Below are 23294 nucleotides of genomic sequence, written 5' to 3' on the forward strand. Positions count from 1 at the left end.
TGGCCAAACCCTCCCTATCCCGGACGACGCTGGGCCAATTGTGCATCGCCACTCCCGGGTCGCGGCCAGCTGCGACACAGCCAGGTATCGAACCAGGATCTGTAGTAATGCAGCTAGCACTTCGATGCAGTGCCTTAGCCGCTACGCCACTTGGGAGGCCCCATTTCGATCATTTGTGAGGTATTAAAGAGGATTCTGCCAAAGTCTCCAGTCTTGTATAATTGCGTAGAATTGCATGAAATGCGTTTATAAAAGACCACATTTCTCCCGGACCCTAGGCTACTTAAAATGTTCTCCATGGTGTGCAACTTCTGTAAGTGCCTTTACTTTTATGGTACTTCGGAGTTCCCCAGGTTACCCCCCTCTCACGCTAATTTTTTGTTCCAGCACCTCCCGATTGACCAACAATAGCAGCTGAAACCCCTAGCTGTGTGTCTAGACAGATGTGTGACTAGTGTCATTGTGTAAGAGAGCATGCAGACAGCCACCTACAGTTTGACAGTGTGTGTGCTTAATTTGTAAATTAAGCACACACACATTTGTAAATTAAGCACACACACATTTGTAAATTAAGCACACACACTGTCAAACTGTAGGTGGCTGTCTGCATGCTCTCTTACACAATGACACTAGTCACACATCTGTCTAGACACAGCTAGGGGGTTCAGCTGCTATTGTTGGTCTCGGGCAAGTAGTTTGATCAGCATAACCTACTGTGTTTTAGTGGATGTGATGATCAAGGCTCTATAGGAAAGGGAGTGTGAGTGAAGAAAACCTGATTGTACAGAAGGTTACTGCTTATGGGTGTGTCTGTATTGAACTAGATCTCATACCTATGTCGCACGAAATCCTGCCCATAATCCTGCATTGCAGCATAATTCACCATCATTTTTGTGCAACTCAGCTAAACGTGTCTGATACTGTTGGTTGACGTAAGCACTACTGTAATACACAGGCTGAGACAGGATGTGTATATTATTGTTTACTGACCTCTCTATTCTTCTTGACCATGATGCATTAACTGACCATGATGTGTGTGTGTGTGTGTGTGTGTGTGTGTGTGTGTGTGTGTGTGTGTGTGTGTGTGTGTGTGTGTGTGTGTGTGTGTGTGTGTGTGTGTGTGTGTGTGTGTGTGTGTGTGTGTGTGTGTCTGTGAAGGGGGGATACGACTAGAGTGAATACGGAAGCGAATCACACTTGTGTGAATAAGCGAGGTACCCACTGAGTACACACACGCTCATCCGTCTCTGGAATAGTGCAGGGGCTTAGAGTGTGTGTACACACAGAGTGGTGACTCATGGTTGAACTCAGATGTTCTCCCAGACTCACCATGGCCCTAGAGCTGTACAGCCTTAACTCCACAGCCAGTCAGCCAGTAGCCAGCCAGCCAGCCAGCCAGTCAGCCAGTAAGTCAGCCAGCTAGCCAGCCAGTCAACCAACCAGTCAGCCAACCAGCCAGCTAGTCAACCAATCAGTCAGCCAGTCAGCCCTGCCTTACAGAGGAAATGCTTCCTCTAGGAATCCCTGTGTACTGTATCTTTAGGACAGCATCATAGATGTGGCAGTGCCAGAGTAATCTACACCACAGCAGGGGTACTACAAGGACACACTGGGCTTTCCCTAGCATTATCACATCTAGACCATTATATACATAAGATACTGAGTGAAAGAAATGGCTTCTTATTATGTACATTCTCATTATAATAGAATCAAACCTCACAATACATGTTTTGTTTAATTCAATTTGATTCACTTTGTTTGCTCAGTCCACTTGCTTTTTCATCTAATTAATCACCAAATGTAACCGATGTGAAATGGTTAGCGGGGTGCGCGCTAATAGCGTTTCAATCGGTGACGTCACTCGCTCTGAGACCTTGAAGTAGTTGTTTTGCGGCTTTTGTGGAGTTATGGGTAACGATGCTTCGAGGGTGGTTGTTGTCGATGCGTGCAGAGGGTCCCTGGTTCGAGCCCAGGTAGGGGTGAGGAGATGGACGGAAGCTATACTGTTACATTGGTGCCGTGACCCGGATCACTGGTTGCTGCGGAAAAGGAGGAGGTCAAAAGGGGGGTGAGTGTAACCGATGTGAAATGGCTAGCTAGTTAGCGGGGTGCGTGCTAATAGCGTTTCAATCAGTGATGTCATTCGCTCTGAGACCTGCAAGGGCCGCGGCTTTTGTGGAGTCATGGGTAACGATGCTTCGAGGGTGGCTGTTGTCGATGTGTGCAGAGGGTCCCTGGTTCGAGGCGAGGAGAGGGACGGAAGCTATACTGTTACACAAACAATCAAAAAGGTCTGAGACTGAAGTGGTGACAGTGACGGTCACAGCGTGTGCGTGCGTGCGTGCATTCATGCATGTGCTCGTTTCTGTGTGCGTGCGTGGCCGCATATGTGTGTGTGTGTGTGTGAGTGTACATGCTTTGAAATAGATGCATCTCTGTCAGAGGAGGTGAGTTATGGCATTAGAAGACTAGAATGTTTTCTGTCTGGTCAGGTCTTAGACAGTATAAGTGGACTGTGATAGCTAATGAAAGGACCGGGGTGTTAACTACTGTGCTAAATGTCTCAATGGATACTGTTATTTATGTGACTGTGTCACAGTTGGATCACACTGGCCTGCGATGACAGCCAAAGACAAAGACGAGGAAATGTCATCTGCTTTCCAGTGGTTTTTATCACAGATGTAGCTCGACGGCTGATGAAGGGATACGGGGTAGAGTGACAGCCACCCTCTTCCGCCTCCACTATTCCCTGTCAAGATCTCACAGTTGAACGAATTTGACTTCAGATTCTGATGGTTATCCACGTTTCTCCAAACGTCAAATTCTCAAGTTTTCTTGACACCATGGGTTGCTCCTCCTGCTCCGAATCGTTCTGTTTCTCGAAACATCAAATTTAGAAGTTACCGAATGGTTAAGTTTATGGTTAAGGTTTGGGATATGGTTAAAAATAAAAACTAGTATCTACCACTGAGATTGAACAGGCGCCTTTCAGATCCAGAGTCATGGGATTACCAACAAGACTACTTTATGGTAATAGTGCTCACTGTTACCCCTAGCGGTTTTGAAGTCATACAGGGCACCCCAAATAGCATGTGAGCGACTGGCTCTATTCTGTATTATGGAGCAACATTTGAAATTGTATATTTTTTTTTACATTGGATAAAAGTAGAGACAGAGCTGGAAAATGGTTTATCATACACTAGTGTTGAGGAACAATGGGAAAGTAATTCTGCTTTGAAAGTTGATGGCCCTTGAATGTTTTGGTAAACCTACTGGAGACGTCTTCTTTGTCTACACTCATTCAGCATCGTTCACACCCTCTTAAGCCTTAGCCCCACCATTCTCTTTAAGGATTCACATGTGAGGCCATGCGCTCAACAACCAAATATTCCAAGACTAAAGGCTGGTTTGTAGCAAGGGTGTATTTGTTAATTCAATCTGGAGTGCCAGAGGGCGCTCTGGGCGTTTGTAAACTCAGAGAGTTGTCAGATTGTCAGTTCGTAAAATTCAGAGCGTTTCACTCTCTGAGCATTCAGAGCGCACACTGGATGCTCTGGCCGAGAAGTAGGGTTGATCTGAGCATCCTAACCTAACAACCTCAATCAAGCACCCAAGCTAACTGACTAACTTGCTAGCTACTGCCAGAAAAAATGAGAGAACAGCTCACTCTGACCATTTTACTCACCCTAGCAGAGTTGGTTGGGCTGTTTTCATGTTATCCAGAGCACTGGTGACTGTAACTGTGCTGCTGGCTACAATTTAATTACGTTTTTTTGCCAATGTGTACTGACACCGGCCATATTCAACAGGCGTTGAGCGTTCGTGAATTCGTCAGTTATTCTGTGCTCTGGCACACTGATGACGAGAGTGCTTTGAAATTGGAGTAGATAGCCAGAGCGAATTTACCAGCTACGTCTATTGACAGTTGTCACAGTGTCATCATGAACATTCCATTGAAATGGTTAATTTCATAGTGGAGTTTTTTGTTTAGACATGTAGCTAGCTAAGCAATGAACCATAATCCCAATTCATAATGTTATCACCCTGCATGAATCTGCAGGGAGCTAACCAACCAGGTTCACTGTTAGCTAGCTAGCTAACATTAGGATATAACTAGCAATGCAAATGGCTCTGAGTTACGAATAATATTACTACACAGATCATACACATAACGTTAGCTAGTGAGCAAGCAACATAATATTAGCTAGCTAGCTAACAGTATGCTTTAACTTGAAATTAAAACGACTTTTTGATAAAATTAGAAATGTGTAATATCTGAAAATTTAGCTAGCTAGACTATTTTACCCGTATACATGGATGGACGCTTCTCCCTCTCTGTCATGGATGCCATGGTTGCCCTTTATACAATAGCCTTCTGTGTGTTCTCTTTTCGACTCCCTCTGCATATTTGCAATCAAATGTCAGAATTTTCTCCATCTCCTCAACTATCAAACTCTAATTCCATAGGGCATTCCACTGACTTCAGAACTCGATCCTCCAGAAGAGAGAGCAACATTTTTGAAGTTCTACTATGTGATATCTTTTTAAAAAGCAGCGTTAAAAAGGATTACCTACAAATACTGACCAGCTCATGTTATAGACAGAAGCCTGCTACATGGCAGACCAATCCAAACTCATCTCATGGGATGTCTAGCCCAAACAATATCTCAGCCAATCATGGCTAACGGAAAGGTTTTTTTCCCGTGGATAAACCAATTAGGCTCGTAATTTAGCAATCATATCTGTATTTACGGATGGCATACAAGTTTGTTATTAAGGCACATGAAAGTTCACATGTTCCAAAAGACATTTCTGCCAAAAACACATTTTGATTTAAAAAATTGTTTACGATCAAGTAACTCTCCTGTGATGTAGTGACGCATGACATACGCCTGGTTTCCTGAAACGAGTCACATATGAACACATCTTATTAAGCCATGCAAAAAAAAAACATTTAGAATGACAGAAAATTAGCTTTAAAACGGAAAAATGTGAAGAATAGCAGGACATTTATATCAGGAAATGTAAATTTAGGGGTATTTTATAAGGGAAAGTTTTTTGGTTGGGAATTTCCAAAATACTTTCAATATTATTAATTTCAATGTTGCCTCTATGTCTGGAAATGCCATTGTCCGGAGCAAAGGAACCCAATTTCAAATTCCCCAAAAAGTGTTTAAAATAAAGAAAACTGGAAAAAATTGATATTAACTGAAAAATTATTGTATGTAGTTTCTTTCAATATCCCTCTGTAACTTTAAAGAATATTTCTTTCAAAAATGTTGATTCCTGCGACCGGGAGACGCATGAGGCGGCACACAATTGGCCCAGCATCGTCCGGGTTAGGGGAGGGTTCGGCCAGGATGCCCTTGTCCCATTGCGCTATGGCGACTCCTGTGGCAGGCTGGGCGCATGCACGCTGACACGGTCACCAGGTGTACAGTGTTTCCTCTGACACATTGGTGCGGCTGGCTTCCGGGTTAAGCGGGCATTGTGTCAAGAAGCAGTGCGGCTTGGCAGGGTTGTGTTTTGGAGGACACATGGCTCTTGACCTTCGCCTCTCCCGAGTCCGTACGGGAGTTGCAGCGATGGGACAAGACTGAAACTACCAATTGGATACCACGAAATTGTGGAGAAAAAGGAGTAAAAAAAGTTGATTCCTAAAGAATGTGTCTAGAGATTTGGTTTACTCCATCAGATTTGTCTAAAATCCTAAATGAATTAGGAATGAGCAGGGTTAGCTGTACCACAAGGACCCCTTATTCATGTCCTCATTACATGTAGTGAAACACGACCACTCATGGTCTGTAAAGTTCATTACTTTTGATTGTTTGTTTAAATCTATGTTGTAATCACCATCACAACCATAAAGTCAACTCCATCTGCCGGATAGATTAAAAAATAAAATGAATTGTGTTTCAAATATGTTTAGGTTTTAGAGTCAAACATTTATTTAGGTTTTAGAGTCATAAAGCAACTGAGGAATAATAAATAAAGAAAAACACAATTTTTGTCAACTCCGTAAAAAATCTACTCTGTCAGATTTTTGTCTAACGTCAACTCCGTCAGAGAGGTAAAAGATCTGATAGAATTGTAATAATTTTATTGCGTATTTTAAAATGAATAATTTTCTATATTTCATTTTTGTTTGTATTGACCTTTTATTAGTAGAGGCAAAGATACAGTTGAAGTCGGAAGTTTACATACACCTTAGCCAAATACATTTAAACTCAGTTTTTCACAATTCCTGACATTTAATCCTAGTATAAATTCCCTGTCTTAGGTCAGTTAGGGTCACCACTTTATTTTAAGAATGTGAAATGTCAGAATAATAATAGAGAGAATGATTTATTTCAGCTTTTATTTCTTTCATCACATTCCCAGTGGGTCAGAAGTTTACATACACTCAATTAGTATTTGGTAGCATTGCCTTCAAATTGTTTAACTTGAGTCAAATGTTTCGGGTAGCCTTTCACAAGCTTCCCACAATAAGTTGGGTGAATTTTGGCCCATTCCTCCTGACAGAGCTGCTGTAACTGAGTCAGGTTTGTGGGCCTCCTTGCTCGCACACGCTTTTTCAGTTCTGCTCACAATTTTTCTATGGGATTGAGATCAGGGCTTTGTGATGGCCACTCCAATACCTTGACTTTGTTGTCCTTAAGCCATTTTGCCACAACTTTGGAAGTATGCTTGGGGTCATTGTCCATTTGGAAGACCCATTTGCAACCAAGATTTAACTTCCTGACTGATGTCTTGAGATGTTGCTTCAATATACCCACATCGTTTTCATACCTCATGATGCCATCTATTTTGTGAAGTGCACCAGTCCATCCTGCAGCAAAGCACCCCCACTGCTTCACGGTTGGGATGGTGTTCTTCAGCTTGCAAGCCTCCCCCTTTTTCCTCCAAACATAACAATGGTCAATATGGCCATCAGACCAGAGGACATTTCTCCAAAAAGTACCATCTTTGTCCCTATGTGCAGTTGCAAACCGTAGTCTGGCTTTTTTACGGTAGTTTTGGAGCAGTGCCTTCTTCCTTGTTGAGCGGCCTTTCAGGTTGTGTCGATATAGGACTTGTTTTACTGTGGATATAGATACTTTTGTACCTGTTTCCTCCAGCATCTTCACAAGGTCCTTTGATGTTGTTCTGGGATTGATTTGTACTTTTCGCACCACAGTACCTTCATCTCTAGGAGACAGAACGCGTCTCCTTCCTGAGCGGTATGACGGCTGAGTGGTCCCATGGTGTTTATACTTGCGTACTATTGTTTGTACAGATGAATCTGGTACCTTCAGGCATTTGGAAATTGCTCCCAAGGATAATCCAGACTTGTGGAGGTCTCAAATTTTTTTTCTGAGGTCTTGGCTGATTTATTTAGATTTTCCCATGATGTCAAGCAAAGAGGAACTGAGTTTGAAGGTACACCTCCAATTGACTCAAATGATGTCAATTAGCCTATCAGAAGTTTCAAAGCCATGACATCATTTTCTGGAATTTTCCAAGCTGTTTAAAGGCATAGTCAGTTTAGTGTATGTAAACTTCTGACCCTCTGGAATTGTGATCTAGTGAATTATAAGTGAAATAATCTGTCTGTAAACAATTGTTGGAAAAATTACTTGTGTCATGCACAAAGTAGATGTCCTAACCGACTTGCCAAACTATAGGTTGTTAACAAGAAATGTGTAGAGTGGTTGAATAATGAGTTTTAATGACTCCAACCTAAGTGTATGTAATTTTTTTACTTCAACTGTGTCTGTTTTGAGTATCTGTTGTCAACTCTACCAGTGGCTTGTCAACTCCGTCACTGATGGCTAACCACCTTAACATCGATTATTTTTGTCAATATTAAAAAATATTTGAATCACTGTTCTGCAACATATGCTTAAACAATTGAAGCATTTTCTGTGCTAGGCATAAGGGTTAATGTTTGCTTTATAAATGTCTAATGTTCTAAATCTAGAAAAACATGCCAAATGCTAACGTTTTAGCCCTAGAGCTAATTTATATATTTGTGCATCTGTAACTTTCTCAGTCATCCTTATTCATGATTCATTCAAGACTATACATAATAATGGTAACATCCACATTAATTTAGAAGTGTTTATAAACATATTCTATTCTTATTTACAATAGAATTGACTCCAAAATGACACAATACATGATTTACCATTAATTTCTATTGGGCACAAAATAATGTGTATAGTCACCAAGCTTGATGTAATCATTGTGTGCTAGGAATATGGGACCAAGTACTAAACTTTTGTCTACTTTAAAACACAAGTTTGGACACACCTACTCATTCCATGGTTTGTCTTTATTTTACTAATAAAGACGGATGAGGAATTTTACGAATGGTGAACGGATGATCTCCGTATGTGTGGCTCCCACCGTGAAGCATGGAGGAGGAGGTGTGATGGTGTGGGGGTACTTTGCTGGTGACACTGTCAGTGATTTATTTAGAATTCAAGGCACACTTAACCAGCATGGCTGCCACAGCATTTTGCAGTGATACGCCATCCCATCTGGTTTGGGCTTAGTGGGACTATCATTTGTTCTTCAACAGGACAATGACCCAACACACCTACAGGCTGTGTAAGGGCAATTTTACCAAGCAGGAGAGTGATGGAGTACTGCATCAGATGACCAGGCCTCCACAATCACCTGACCTCAACCCAATTGATATGGTTTGGGATGAGTTGGACCGCAGTTTTTAATTTTTAATTTTACCTTTATTTAACTAGGCAAGTCAGTTAAGAACAAATTCTTATTTTCAATGATGGCCTAGGAACAGTGGGTAGTTAACCCACTGTGTTGTTCAGGGGCAGAATGACAGATTTGTACCTTGTCAGCTCGGGATTCGATCTTGCAACCTTTCGGTTACTAGTCCAACGCTCTAACCACTAGGCTACGCTGAGTGAAGGGAAAGCAGCCAACAAGTGCTCAGCATATGTGGGAACTCCTTCAAGACTGTTGGAAAAGCATCCCAGGTGAAACTGGTTGAGAGAATGACAAGAGTGTGCCATGCTGTCATCAATGCAAAGGGTGGCTACTTTGAAGAATATAAAATATATTTAAAAATGTTTTTTTACTACATTATTCCATATGTGATATTTCATAGTTGTGATGTCTTCACTCGTATTCTACAATGTAGAAAATAGTAAAAATACAGAAAAACCCTTGAATGAGTAGGTGTGTCCAAACTTTGACTGGTACTATATATACAGCACATTCGGAAAGTATTCAGATCCCTTGAATTTTTCCACATTTTGTTACGTTACAGCCTTATGGATACATTTTTTTCTCGCTCTTCAATCTACACACAATACCCCATAATGACAAAGAAAACCTGTTTAAAAAATATATATAATTTAATCACATTTACGTACGTATTCAGACCCTTTACTCAGTACTTTGTTGAAGCACCTTTGGCAGCAATTACAGTCTTATTGGTTATGACACTACACTCTTGGCACACCTGTATTTGGGGAGTTTCTGTCATTCTTCTATGCAGATCCTCTCAAGCTCTGTCACGTTGGATGGGGAACATCGCTGCACAGCTATTTTCAGGTCTCTCCAGAGATGTTTGATCGGGTTCAAGTCCGGGCTCTGGCTGGGCCACTCAAGGACATTCAGATAAAGCCACTCCTGCGTTTTCTTGTTTGTGTGCTTAGGGTCATTGTCTTGTTGGAAGGTGAGTCTGAGGTCCTGAGCGCTCTGGAGCAGGTTTTTATCAAGGATCTCTCTGTACTTTGCTCCGTTCATCTTTCCCTTTCTCCCAGTCCCTGCCATTAAAATGATCAACACAGCTGCCATTACCATGCTTTACCGTAGGGATGGTGGCAGGTTTCTTCCAGATGTGACGCGGTTTCATCAAACCAGAGAATCTTGTTTGTCATGGTCTGATTGTCCTTTAGGTGTCTTTTGGCAAACTCCAAATGGGCTGTCATGTGCCTTTTACCGAGGAGTGGCTTCCGTCTGGCCACTCTACCATAAAGGCCTGATTGGTGGAGTGCTGCAGAGATGGTTGTTCTTATGGAAGGTTCTCTCATTGCCACAGAGGAACTCTGGAGTTCTGTCAGAGTGACCATCTGGTTCTTGGTCACCTCCCTGACCAAGGCCCTTCTTCCCCAATTTGCTCAGTTTGGGTATTGTGTGTAGATTGATGAGAATTGTATTTTATTTTAATCCCTTTTAGAATAAGGCTGTAACGTAACAAAATGTGGAAAAAGTTAAGGGGTCTGAATACTTTCCGAATGCACTGTATATATAACATTTTGGGGGAGTTGGGGGGGCCCCTTGCGAGGTGGCCCTGTGAAACTGCACTACGCCACTGTGTATGTATATATGTGTGTGTGTGTGTGTGTGTGTGTGTGTGTGTGTGTGTGTGTGTGTGTGTGTGTGTGTGTGTGTGTGTGTGTGTCTGTGCGTGCGTGCGTATGTATGCATGCTTGCAATTTGGGCAGAGGAACAAAGAGAAGCTGAAGGCTTGAAGTGGAAACTTGAGACACCCGTCACGATCTCGCACAGCGGTGTCGGCTTGACCTCTCACCTCCTAGGCAGTAGTGACACCAGTCAGTCAAGAAGATCCGGTGGGAGAGAGGTTAGCCAGTTAAACATGACCTTAGTTTTCAGTATATTGTGATAGGAATCCTAACACTCCATTGCTCCCAAATGATTTAGCACGGTCGTTCATATTGCCATTCAACGCTCAGAATACGCTCAGAAGTGTACTTTTCTAGTCAATGATCTACATGGGAAAGCGAATGGATTTGAATGCTTTTGAACAGTCCCTGCCCTGAAGGGCCATTTTGAGTGTGTAGGCTAGCTATGCTATGCTTCATTTATACTGTAAGTATTGATCTCTCCCTTCTCCTATGAAAGTCAATAGGACAAGAGATCTGCATTGTCTTCTCCTGAACACAGCGAAAAGCCTTGTCACACCCAGCCCAGCCCAGCCTCGTCTCACACACACACACACACACCTGCCTCTGTTTGTTTAGGCTGCTTGCATACGTTTTGAGATTGGGTCGGCAAAGCAGGAAGACCAAGGAATGTTTACATCTGAAAGAGAGTCCTCTTCTTTTCTCTGCCAAAGGTTTCACCGTTGGCACTGCGTGTTTACTGACTTTCTCTCACAACACTGCTGGGGAATAAGACACTGGCTGTGGGTTTGTTTTCCAAACAGTCTAAAGACATTACTTTTCATAAGAAAGCCAATGAATGGGTCAGGGAGAGACTGCAAATAGGCTTGCTCGGCCGCACCTTTTTGTTACCTGATGCCAGTGATTCACAATAAATACCTGGAATTGCCATGCTACTGTTCTTCCTTCTTTGGAGGCTGCTTAGTTTATTGCTAACACTGACTAAATCAGTGTCACACAACCATCTATAGACTCAATATAATATACTGCTCAAAAAAATAAAGGGAACACTTAAACAACACATCCTACATCTGAATGAAAGAAATAATCTTACTTTTTTCTTTTTTCTTTACATAGTTGAATGTGCTGACAACAAAATCACACAAAAATAATCAATGGAAATCCAATTTATCAACCCATGGAGGTCTGGATTTGGAGTCACACTCAAAATTAAAGTGGAAAATCACACTACAGGCTGATCCAACTTTGATGTAATGTCCTTAAAACAAGTCAAAATGAGGCTCAGTAGTGTGTGTGACCTCCACGTGCCTGTATGACCTCCCTACAATGCCTGGGCATGCTCCTGATGAGGTGGCGGATGGTCTCCTGAGGGATCTCCTCCCAGACCTGGACTAAAGCATCCGCCAACTCCTGGACAGTCTGTGGTGCAACGTGGCGTTGGTGGATGGAGCGAGACATGATGTCCCAGATGTGCTCAATTGGATTCAGGTCTGGGGAACGGGCGGGCCAGTCCATAGCATCAATGCCTTCCTCTTGCAGGAACTGCTGACACACTCCAGCCACATGAGGTCTAGCATTGTCTTGCATTAGGAGGAACCCAGGGCCAACCGCACCAGCATATGGTCTCACAAGGGGTCTGAGGATCTCATCTCAGTACCTAATGGCAGTCAGGCTACCTCTGGCGAGCACATGGAGGGCTGTGCGGCCCCCCCCAAAGAAATGACACCCCACACCATGACTGACCCACCGCCAAACCGGTCATGCTGGAGGATGTTGCAGGCAACAGAACGTTCTCCACGGCGTCTCCAGACTCTGTCACGTCTGTCACATGCTCAGTGTGAACCTGCTTTCATCTGTGAAGAGCACAGGGCGCCAGTGGCGAATTTGCCAATCTTGGTGTTCTCTGGCAAATGCCAAACGTCCTGCACGGTGTTGGGCTGTAAGCACAACCCCCACCTGTGGACGTCGGCCCTCATAACACCCTCATGGAGTCTGTTTCTGACCGTTTGAGCAGACACATGCACATTTGTGGCCTGCTGGAGGTCATTTTGCAGGGCTCTGGCAGTGCTCCTCCTGCTCCTCCTTGCACAAAGGCGGAGGTAGCGGTCCTGCTGCTGGGTTGTTGCCCTCCTACGACCTCCTCCACGTCTCCTGATGTACTGGCCTGTCTCCTGGTAGCGCCTCCATGCTCTGGACACTACGCTGACAGACACAGTAAACCTTCTTGCCACAGCTCGCATTGATGTGCCATCCTGGATGAGCTGCACTACCTGAGCCACTTGTGTGGGTTGTAGACTCCGTCTCATGCTACCACTAGAGTGAAAGCACTGCCAGCATTCAAAAGTGACCAAAACATCAGCCAGGAAGCATAGGAACTGAGAAGTGGTCTGTGGTCCCCACCTGCAGAACCACTCCTTTATTGGGGGTGTCTTGCTAATTGTCTATAATTTCCACCTGTTGTCTATTCCATTTGCACAACAGCATGTGCAATTTATTGTCAATCAGTGTTGCTTCCTAAGTGGACAGTTTGATTTCACAGAAGTGTGATTGACTTGGAGTTACATTGTGTTGTTTAAGTGTTCCCTTTATTTTTTTGAGCAGTGTATTATCCATTAGTGTCTATTGTGGGCTAAGAAGTCCCATGATGCCATAATGCAGTCTTGATGTGGGCCTACCCTTCCTGACCTCTATAACACCTCACTTTAATATATATGCTCCAGTGTAAGTGCTTATTCACACTACAACTACCTTGTTGGCCCGTTGAGAGGGATGTGTTGAATTTTTTAAAACGTGTAACGGAGCACGGTCTAAGAGCAGAGAGAGAGAGATGAGGGTTGAGAGAGCGATGAGGGGTAGAAAGAGGACACGGAACGCTTTCTCACGGCAACGGTCTCCACGGCGACGGTGTGACCCACATATCCCATCTCTCTCGTTGTCCTTGGAGACGGGCAGCTGTTTTTGGGGCGAAGACGGCGGCTGCGGCGGGCGGGTTGTAATGGAAGGAGTGTGTAGTGGAGACTGAACTAGAGATAATGCTCTGAGAGGGTAAACATCTTGCCTGCTGAATGTGATATGGCAAAAGGAGAGAGGAAGAAAGTCGGTGTGTGTATGGTGTGTGTATGCACGCCTGTGTTTGTGGTTTTTGTGTAGTTGAGTGGGTTTGTGCGGTATCTGTCTATATGTATATATCTGCCATGTGTGTGTAAATAGCCTTCATCCATTACACTTTCACTCTCAAGCCAGGAGAGGAATGCCCCAGACTGTGTGCCCAGCAGCAGGCACCATGTTCACCCCCAGTGGCTTCAGCCCCCACCTGGACTCCACCTGCTCTGAGGCTGACCCAGTGATCGAGGACGAAGGGGGCCCTCAGGAGGCCCGGGGACCTGGGGCTTGCCTGGCCGAAGGACCCTCCATCACCTCCGCCTCCCTGGACACTCTCATCCAGCATCTTGTGCCCACCACAGACTACTACCCAGAGGTAAACAACTATTAGAGTGCCAGTAATCTATCCTGGTTGTACAGCCACAGCATCAGTAGTAGAAATGGGAATAGTAACAGCAATAGTAATGTTAATGATAATGTAAATATGTGTTTCCTTCCACAGAAAGCCTATGTGTTTACGTTCCTGCTGAGTGCTCGTCTGTTCATCTCTCCTCCTGAGTTACTGGCCAGACTCTGTGAGACCTGCATCAAACAACAGCAGCTGGACCAGAGTCCACTGGACATGGTCAGTACACACACACTGACAACACGCACCTACTGACCACTTATACACAGAGTCCTCTCAACACGGTCAGTACTGCTTACACACACATACACAGTCACTCAACACACACAGCTACTGCTGGTCACTTCTACACACCTACTGAAAGCTTTCCTGCCCAGTGTCTCTGACTGTGTCTTCTTCTCCTGCGTCTCTCCCCCCCAGGCTAAAGTGAGGAAGTTTGGTCCCAAGATCCTGCAGCTGCTAACAGAGTGGACAGAGACGTTCCCCACAGACTTCAGAGAGGAGAAGATGGTGGGCCTGTTCAAAGACATTATCCACAGGATAGCACCCTGTGATGAGGTGAGGAGTAGAGAGGGAGGGAGGGAGGGAGGGAGGGAGGGAGGGAGGGAGGGAGGGAGGGAGGGAGGGAGGGAGGGAGGGAGGGAGGGAGGGAGGGAGGGAGGGAGGGAGGGAGGGAGGGAGGGAGGGAGGGAGGCTACCCTCCATAGTCTCAAAGATGAGACTGAGAGCAGGGTGAAGGGGTGTGGTGCTCTGAATGTACAAAACAGTGCAATGTTATACAATCCTGTTCCACTGCATTACAGGTGAGAGAGCGGGATAGGGAGAGAGTGAAGTGAGAGAGAAAGAGAGGAGGGAAAGAGAGAGGAGAAGAGAGAACAAGGGGAGGGGTTTTGGCATTGGCTCTGGAGCCTCAGGGAAAGAGAGAGAAAGAGATGGATGATGATGATGGAGGTAGAGAGAGGGATGGAGGATGGAGAGCAGGAAGGGGAGGAAGTGAGGGGAGGTTGGATGCGAGGGAGGAACAGGGATGGAGAGAGAGAGCGTGAGGAGGCTAATGGTGATGAATGTGCAGTTATTTGTGGCTGCAGAGCAGAGCTGGGCCCGGACAGTGTTCTCGCTCTGGGTCATTTATGGCACGCTGTGGGTGATTTACTGAGACCCGACCTGTTGGCCCCAACCAACAGCCTACAGCCACACAGCTCAGTGGGGGCTGGACACACATACACACACTGGGGGGAACACACACACACACGTCCATGCGCACAGAAGAAACAATGGTGTGAAAGAGGTGCGTGAACTGTGAAGGAGAGGGATGGAGTCTGGGAAGATGAGGATGATGATGATTTTTGTTATCTCCTGATGATGATGCTAATGTTGAACATCATTAATATGTTTATGATCATTATTAGCTGTCTAATCATTATAATGTCCTCCCCAGGCGTACTGGAAGACACTGAATCAGGTCCTGCAAACCCTGAGCCAGAAGCTGGCAGCCATCGCCCAGGGAGAGGAGTGCATCGTCAAAGTGAACGCCTCCTCAGTCTCCTCAATCTCTGACAAGCTGGTGGCCTTCAAGACCAAGTCTCCACCCATCCAGAAGGAAATGCTGTCTATCTGCAACGACCCTTACACACTTGCACAGCAACTCACCCATATAGAACTGGTAAGGAGAGGGGGAGGAAGGATAGGATGGGAGGCGGGGGTTAAATAGAGGTCATGGGGAGAGAGAGAGAGAGAGATGAGAAGGGAAGTGGAAGGGGAAAAGAAGGAGAGAGAGAAGCAGAGATGAAAGAGAATGAGAGAAGGGTGTGATGTAAGGGAGAGAGATGATGAGAAGGGTAGAGAGAGAGATGACACTAAGAGAGAGAGAGAGCGAGCAGAGGGGAGAAAAGAACAGACACAGCAATAAAGTGTAGATTAGGATAGCTGTAGAATCAAAAGAGAGAAAGAGGGAGAGGAGAAAGAGCGAGAGAGAGCACTGAAATCTTCCAAACAACCCAGAGGACCACTAGTTCTCCCATTGGCTTGATTACCAGCTAACTATTCCAGTATTAGTTTTAAATGCTCCCCTGTTAGCTCTAGCCTACAGCTGACTAATAGGTGTAGAAAAAGGTGCGCTAAAGACACGTGAACAGACGGGGCTGAGCAACAAATGATCGGAGGAGGACGACCTACTCTCACTGATTGAGTGACGTGTGTTCATGTGTGTGTTTATGTGTTCGTGTGTATTGTTTTTTTGTATGCGTTTGTGCGATTCTGTGTCTGTGTGGGGGGGAAGGGGGTTGTGTGTCTGTTTGTCCGTCCGTCCGTCCGTCTATGTGGGTCGGTGTGTGTGTGTGTTTGTGTGTGGACGGGGTGTGTGTGATTGTAAGGGCCGTCCACCGCAGGCCTGAGTAAGCATGTGCTCTCATCTGATAAGTATGACATCATCTCAGAAGTCAGTGGTTTGCCCAAGGCATTTAACAAAGGGAATAAAACCGCAGTGGATATATGCGACCTGACAGCATTACAATCCACAGCACACACACACACACACACACACACACACACACACACACACACACACACACACACACACACACACACACACACACGCACACGCACACACATCCTGACTAATGTGCAATCTCAGACATACTGTAAAACTGACAAACTGTGAAGTGCTTATCACAGTACCGAAATGCCTGCATTCTGGCATTCACTGAGTCCTGGCTGACAGAGCAGGACTGAGACGCTGATTTAGAAATCGACGGCTTTGGGGTTCCTGTGCTCTAGGACTGTGATGCATAAACAATGGGCAAAGCACAAGGTGGAAAGGTCCGCCTCTACATTAATAAACGATGGTGCAACACGGTGGTCAGACGTGAGAGTGTGTGTCACCCAGATATTTTACCTTTATTGGTCTCACTTCGGCCCGTTTTCTTACCATGGGAGTTCCCCCAGATATTTGGCACGCCGGTCTACATCCATTCTAGAGCTAACGGGGACAAGGCGACGGACACCATCTCCCGGACCGTACAAAGGTTACAGTACAACTCCCTGACGCTCCGAACCTCTTTATGGGTGACTTTAATCACTGTTTGCTGAAAAAGTATCTCAATCGCTACCAATACGTCACCTGCCCTAAAAGACATGGCAACGTGTTGGATTTGTGTTATGGGACAGTAAAGGGGGCATATAAATCCATTGCCAGAGCTCCACCGGGCTCGTCTGACCATAGCACTGTTTAACTCGTTCCCACCTTAAAAACCTGTCCTGAAGAGAGGCAAAGTTGAACGAAGAAATGTTCCGGTGTGGACGGCTACTGAGCGTCTTCAGGACTGCTTTGATAATACATGTTTCCTAGCTCCTGCACTGACCTTAGTTGACTGACACTGTGAACAGCTATCTTTCATTCGGTGAAAATGAGGAAATACCCCAGAAATCAGGCTAAATATTTCCAAATAACAAACCTTTGGTAACCACATGTCTTAGCAGAGAGGCTTTTGTACAGTTTAACATAGTCAGCTTGTTGATGGAATTTTTAACCAATAGAACTCAAAGGGTGAATGAAAGTCAACAGTGTCCCTATCCTCCACTGATTCACCACAAGGGTGCGCCCTTTCCCATCTGTTGTTTGTACTGTACACTAATGATTGTCAGAGTAATCACGACTCCGGACACGACAGTAAGTTTGCAGACATCGTGAGTCTTTTACAGGATGAGGAGGTGAGCCAGGGCCCAGTGGTGGAGGAGTTCTTTGGATGGCGTGATCGCTCCTACTTAGAACAACTTAATGTAAGGAAAACCAAGGGTATGGTTATTGATCTCCAGGAGAGCTCACTGCCGCCAATGCAGACTCTTATAGATGGTGAGCTAGTGGAGACCGTTGACCGATACAAATATCTTGGCGCTTTCCTTGACAGCAAACTGAGTTTTGAGCACAATATGTATGCCATCTTCCCGAGGAAACTCTTTTACAGATCGTTCATGGCATCCATTTTGACATTCAGTATGATCTGCCGTTTCGGTAATCTAAACTTAAAGAGTAAGAACAGGCTGGGGAACATTGTGAAACAAAGTAGTAGGATCGTTGGTATGAACTTAACCCACCTTTTCACCCGTATCAGACACGAGTCGTATGTAAGGCGCAATCCATTGAGGGACTCCCAGCATCCCTTGTTTGTTGAATTTATGTTGCTTCTCTCGGCGCACCGATGCAGGCTCCCTAAGTTTAAAACGAACAGGTCTAAACTCTCCTTCATGCCAGCTGTTATCAGCTTTTTCAATAGGCTGTAGTAGTACTGGTAGTTGTGTATTGCTGTATATTGTTTTTGTGTATATTTATTGTCATGTGTTCAATGTGTTTATAACTACGTGCTGCGAAATGAATAACCCGTCCGGGGATAATAAAGACTACTCTACACGCACACGTGCACAGCTATCTGTGCTGTGGACTACCCCGCCATGCTTGGATTTTTTATTAATGTTGCCCTATTTCTATGCCCCTATGGCTGCATTTACACAGGCAGCCCAATTCGGATCTTTTTGCCACTAACTGGTCTTTTGACCAATCAGATCAGATATTTTGTCAAAAATTGGAAAGAATGTCAGAAATGGGCTGCCTGTGAAAATGCAGCCAAAGTAAACGTGTGAGCTAATATAGCTGCATACCAGGGGTCATCTGTTATTCCAAGGAAATGTGATATCTTGTCGATGATTCATGACTTCCTGTATTGATTGGCTACCATTACTGATATTAATTTAATATCCATGGCCATGTCGCTATGCTCTGCTCTGTGTGTTTCAGGAACATCTGAGTCACATCGGCCCTGAAGAGTTTGTACAAGCCTTTGTTCAGAAAGACAAACTGGATAGCACTCAGGTATAGTATACGGCACTTTGTCAGTGGAAATAATATTACAATATACCGCTGTGTGAATCATTTTTTTGCCTTTTGAAAAGAGTGTGAGAGAGAGAGAGAGAGTATGAGTGTTTCAGCATCACTAATTAGAAGGCAGTTCTATAGGGCCACTCAGGGGCCAGCAGGTCACTAAGGCCCCGCTCTGCCTGGGGCTCACTTTAATGATGATGACTGGACACAACACACAGTCATACACACAGTTGCACGCACGCACGCACACACACACACACTACGTTATTTTTATCTCTCCATCTCTCTCTCCATCTCTCTTGCACACACTCCTTTGCTCTCTTTCATTCTTGCAACTTCTCTCTCTTTATTTGCCTGTCTTTTGTTGCTTTCTTGCTCTCTGTGTGCTTCTCTCTTCTTCTCTCCCTCTCTCCCTCTCGCTGCAGTAATTGCCCTATTTCCATTGTCTCTGCCAGCTGCTGATGACATTAACACAGGGAGGGGATGTGTCTGTCTGTCTGTCTGTCTATAGTTAGATAGATGCCTCCATAACATCAGACAAAACCCCTATAGCACCTATAGCTTCAACCCAGTCAGCCCACTGGGAACACACTGGTTGAATCAACTTTTCCACGTGATTTCAATGAAATTACGTTGAACCAACATGGAATAGATGTTGAATTGAGATCTGTGTCCAGCTAAAAGTTATATTATCATGGTGAAATTGTTTACTTTCAACCCACATACAATGACAATAATGAACTCCTTTATTGATCATTGAGGGCCTGATTCAGACTTAATAGAAGGAGAAAAAAACGGGGGAAAAGGAAGAAACCCATTGAGACACAGCGTAAACCGAGCCCGTGCACTTGGGCAGTGACAGTGTGAGAGCGAAGTCTTGCATGTCACTCATCTCAAAATCTGCGGCACTGCTCGTGGCAACACCATTTCGCTGAGTCTACCTTTAAACATACGATGCAAACAGCAAAAAAAACGCATCATTAAGAGATGATCGGCCTACAGAAAACATTTACACCTCTCGTCAACCGTTTTGGGCCAGAGTTTTAAACTCACTAAGGGGAACTAGTACATCTAGGTGAAGCATTTTTTACAGAGTGTTCCATGTCTCCGGTGCACATTGGGAAAAGGCAGTCTTGCCTAACTCGGTAATGACCCTGGGGACTTTAAGTAGCTACCACCTAGTAGACCAAGTCTGATAACTGCTAGTGGTGAAGGAGAGCAGGCTACCAAGGTAGAGAGGGAGTTTACTCAGATGGGCTTTGTAGATAAACACATACAAATGTAGCTGTCTGCGCATGTAAAGCGAGGTCCAGCCCACCATTTGATACAAGATGCAATGGTGGGTTTGCAACTTGGCATTTGAAACAAAACGCAAAGATGCATGATAGTCCAGTCTCTTTAACACAGAAGAGGCTGCATGCATATACAATAAGTCACCATAATCAATTACAGAAAGAAACTGGCTTGAACAAGCTTCTTTCTAGCCTCAGAACGGGAGGCAAGCCTTGTTACGAAAAAAATTCAAATCCGTTTAAGCTTCCTCACAAGATTACCTACATGAATTTTGTAAGACAGCTTATCGTCCAACCAAAGACCAAGGTATTTGTATGATGACACCTTTTCAATGGGTGTGCCCCAGACATCAAAGTGCTAACCTTCTCTGGCTGAGCGGGAGCTCTGGTAAAGGTCATGAAGTAGACTTAACATGGACTTAGTGTAAGTCGATAAAACATGGACTTAAGTCCATGTTAAGTCTACTTATCTCAAGTCTGGATAGGGACCTGAATGCCTAGTAAGATGGCCCTCTGTGGTCCTGATGTACAGTATTGTTTGCTTTTGTCTCTTGCAGCCGTGTTTCAGTGAGCAGAAGAAGAAGACCACTAACTTGGAGGCTTATGTCAGGTGGTTCAACAGGCTGTGCTACCTGGTGGCCACTGAGATCTGCATGGTAAATGATTTCACATGTTATTCTCATCTTTGTTGTGCAATGTAGTATTACTACCCTCCGATCCCCATTATGAGTAGCATTACTACCCTCAGATCCCCATTGTGAGTAGTATTACTACACTCAGATCCCCATTGTGAGTAGCATTACTACCCTCAGATCCCCATTGTGAGTAGCATTACTGCCCTCAGATCCCCATTGTGAGTAGCATTACTACCCTCCGATCCCCATTGTGAGTAGCATTACTACCCTCCGATCCCCATTGTGAGTAGCATTACTACCCTCCGATCCCCATTGTGAGTAGTATTACTACACTCATATCCTCATTGTGAGTAGCATTACTACCCTCCGATCCCCATTTTGAGTAGCATTACTACCCTCCGATCCCCATTGTGAGTAGTATTACTACACTCAGATCCCCATTGTGAGTAGCATTACTACCCTCAGATCCCCATTGTGAGTAGCATTACTACCCTCAGATCCCCATTGTGAGTAGCATCCCTACCCTCCGATCCCCATTGTGACTGTGAGGCAGTATACTTTCTTCCCAGAACTGGGCCAAATATATTTAGTTTTGCATCTAATTTACATCCAGTATATCTCACTACCAGCTTGTTTATGTCTCCTCTCAGCCTGCTAAGAAGAAGCAGAGAGCCCAGGTGATTGAGTTCTTCATCGATGTTGCCAGAGAGTGCTTCAACATCGGCAACTTCAACTCCCTCATGGCCATCATCTGTGAGTGTCACGGCTGTATCCCACACGATACAAGATCATACACTGATATTTGGCAATATACTGACATTTGACATGTGTCTGCTACTCTAGCTGGTATGAATATGAGTCCTGTGTCTCGGCTGAAGAAGACCTGGGGGAAAGCCAAGACTGCCAAGTTCTTCATTCTGGAGGTACAACTCACTAATATGGAACAGTATGTCCTTGGTAGAATATGGAGAAAACACTTTACCTGCCTATTAAATTACAATTTAATGGTGGCTGAACTTCCTGATTTGGCCTTGTTTTTAGGCTTGGTCATTAAGAAATGCAGCAGCTATGACTGAAGCTAAACGAGAGTTGTCTTGGGGGGTGGTTTAATATACGTGCCTCTTGTGTGTTTGTTCGCACGTGGTAAGCGTTTGCACATTCACTCTAACAAAACAGTACACAATTAAGGTCACTCACCCCTCTAAATAACTCGAAATAGTCTAACCAGATCTTGTCTTGAAGTTGCCTAGGCCAGTTAGTACCAGCCAACCTCTTTCGCCAATTAGCTTTAGCCAGCGGGTGTGCGACCAGGGCAAAGTGGGTTTGACATTGGAAAGCCTATCCCTGGGGCTAGTTATGGACTATCAATAAATTACACAATTTAAAGGGGACAATATTTTCATGTTTCTCATGTTTTAGTTGTCATATTAAATGCTTTAAATATTTATATATGAATTTTTACAATTTATAGTTGGTTTGAGGTTTTTAAGTCATTGAAATGTGGACCTATTGACCTTTTAAAATATTGCCCCATGTGCATTGTGTAATTTAATGATAGTCCCTAACTAACCCCATAGGGATATCGAATGTCATACCAAATTGACCATGGGCGTTACGTTCAGGTCACACACTGCGTTACAAATTGATGATTACTTGGATGCTGCCAGTCGTGAGCATGTGGGAAGGATTGAAATAAACCCATGCCAAGGAAAACTGTTACGGTACCCTTCATTGCATGACATACAATTTTTTCTTATAATCGTATAAATCTCTATTTTGGATGAGACTGACTTTACTACCAAAATCATACGATTTACACTGTGTAGTCAATTTTGACACTAGAATAAACGTTTCTGACTCATATAGATGCCACATAGGCCATTTTCAAAATGAGAAGTTTCTTTTTAAGGGCAGTAGCTCTTTAAAAACATGGTTTTAGTGCCACAGTAAGGTGGGGCCAATGCTTATCATGGACAACTTTGTAATGCTATGTTGTTCTCCCATACAGCATCAGATGGACCCTACTGGAAACTTCTACAACTACAGAACAGCACTGAGGGGAGCTGCCCACAGGTCCCAGACTGCTAATAGCAACAGGGAGAAGGTAGCCTACAGTTCAACCCAGTATTCTCTATTTCATCTAACTCTGACCTAAACTATTGGACTCACCTGACTCACCTGACCCAGTTTCTTGCATCAAAACCCAGTGCACTAAACTTTAAATTAATATTTGTCTATATCTCTCTTTCTATCTCTCTTTTTTTTAGATTGTGATTCCCTTCTTCAGCCTACTGATCAAAGATATCTACTTCCTGAATGAGGGATGTGCCAACCGCTTGCCCAATGGCCATGTCCATTTTGCGGTAAGGCTACAAATATTATACTGATACTTAAAAATGTAGGATGTTCTTTTATTCTCTCTCTCACTCTCTCTAATGGGGTGTGTCCTTTGTTCATTTTGTCTTCAGAAATTTGTGGAGTTGGCTCGTCAGGTGGGAGAGTTTATGACGTGGAAACAGATGGAGTGTCCATTTGAGACAGACAGGAGCATCCTACACTACCTCCACACTGCTCCCATCTTCAGTGAGGACGGTAAAGACACAC

General features: G+C 44.4%; 1 protein-coding gene across 1 annotated transcript in view; it reads left to right on the forward strand.

Moving 5' to 3' along the window:
* Window positions 1–23294, forward strand: part of LOC106604912 (ras-GEF domain-containing family member 1C) — a 52971-nt gene that overhangs the window by 17937 nt on the left and 11740 nt on the right. The window contains exons 2-12 of the mRNA XM_014200037.2: window positions 13622–13860; window positions 13987–14109; window positions 14311–14448; window positions 15329–15553; window positions 18680–18754; window positions 20613–20711; window positions 21341–21443; window positions 21534–21613; window positions 22699–22794; window positions 22958–23053; window positions 23159–23282. Of these exons, the coding sequence (XP_014055512.2) occupies window positions 13633–13860; window positions 13987–14109; window positions 14311–14448; window positions 15329–15553; window positions 18680–18754; window positions 20613–20711; window positions 21341–21443; window positions 21534–21613; window positions 22699–22794; window positions 22958–23053; window positions 23159–23282 (1387 nt within the window). The 5' untranslated portion in view covers window positions 13622–13632. The remainder of the gene's footprint in view (window positions 1–13621; window positions 13861–13986; window positions 14110–14310; window positions 14449–15328; window positions 15554–18679; window positions 18755–20612; window positions 20712–21340; window positions 21444–21533; window positions 21614–22698; window positions 22795–22957; window positions 23054–23158; window positions 23283–23294) is intronic.

The sequence above is a fragment of the Salmo salar genome, chromosome ssa05 (genome assembly GCF_905237065.1).
Source record: "Salmo salar chromosome ssa05, Ssal_v3.1, whole genome shotgun sequence".
In the NCBI taxonomy this organism is placed as follows: domain Eukaryota; kingdom Metazoa; phylum Chordata; class Actinopteri; order Salmoniformes; family Salmonidae; genus Salmo; species Salmo salar.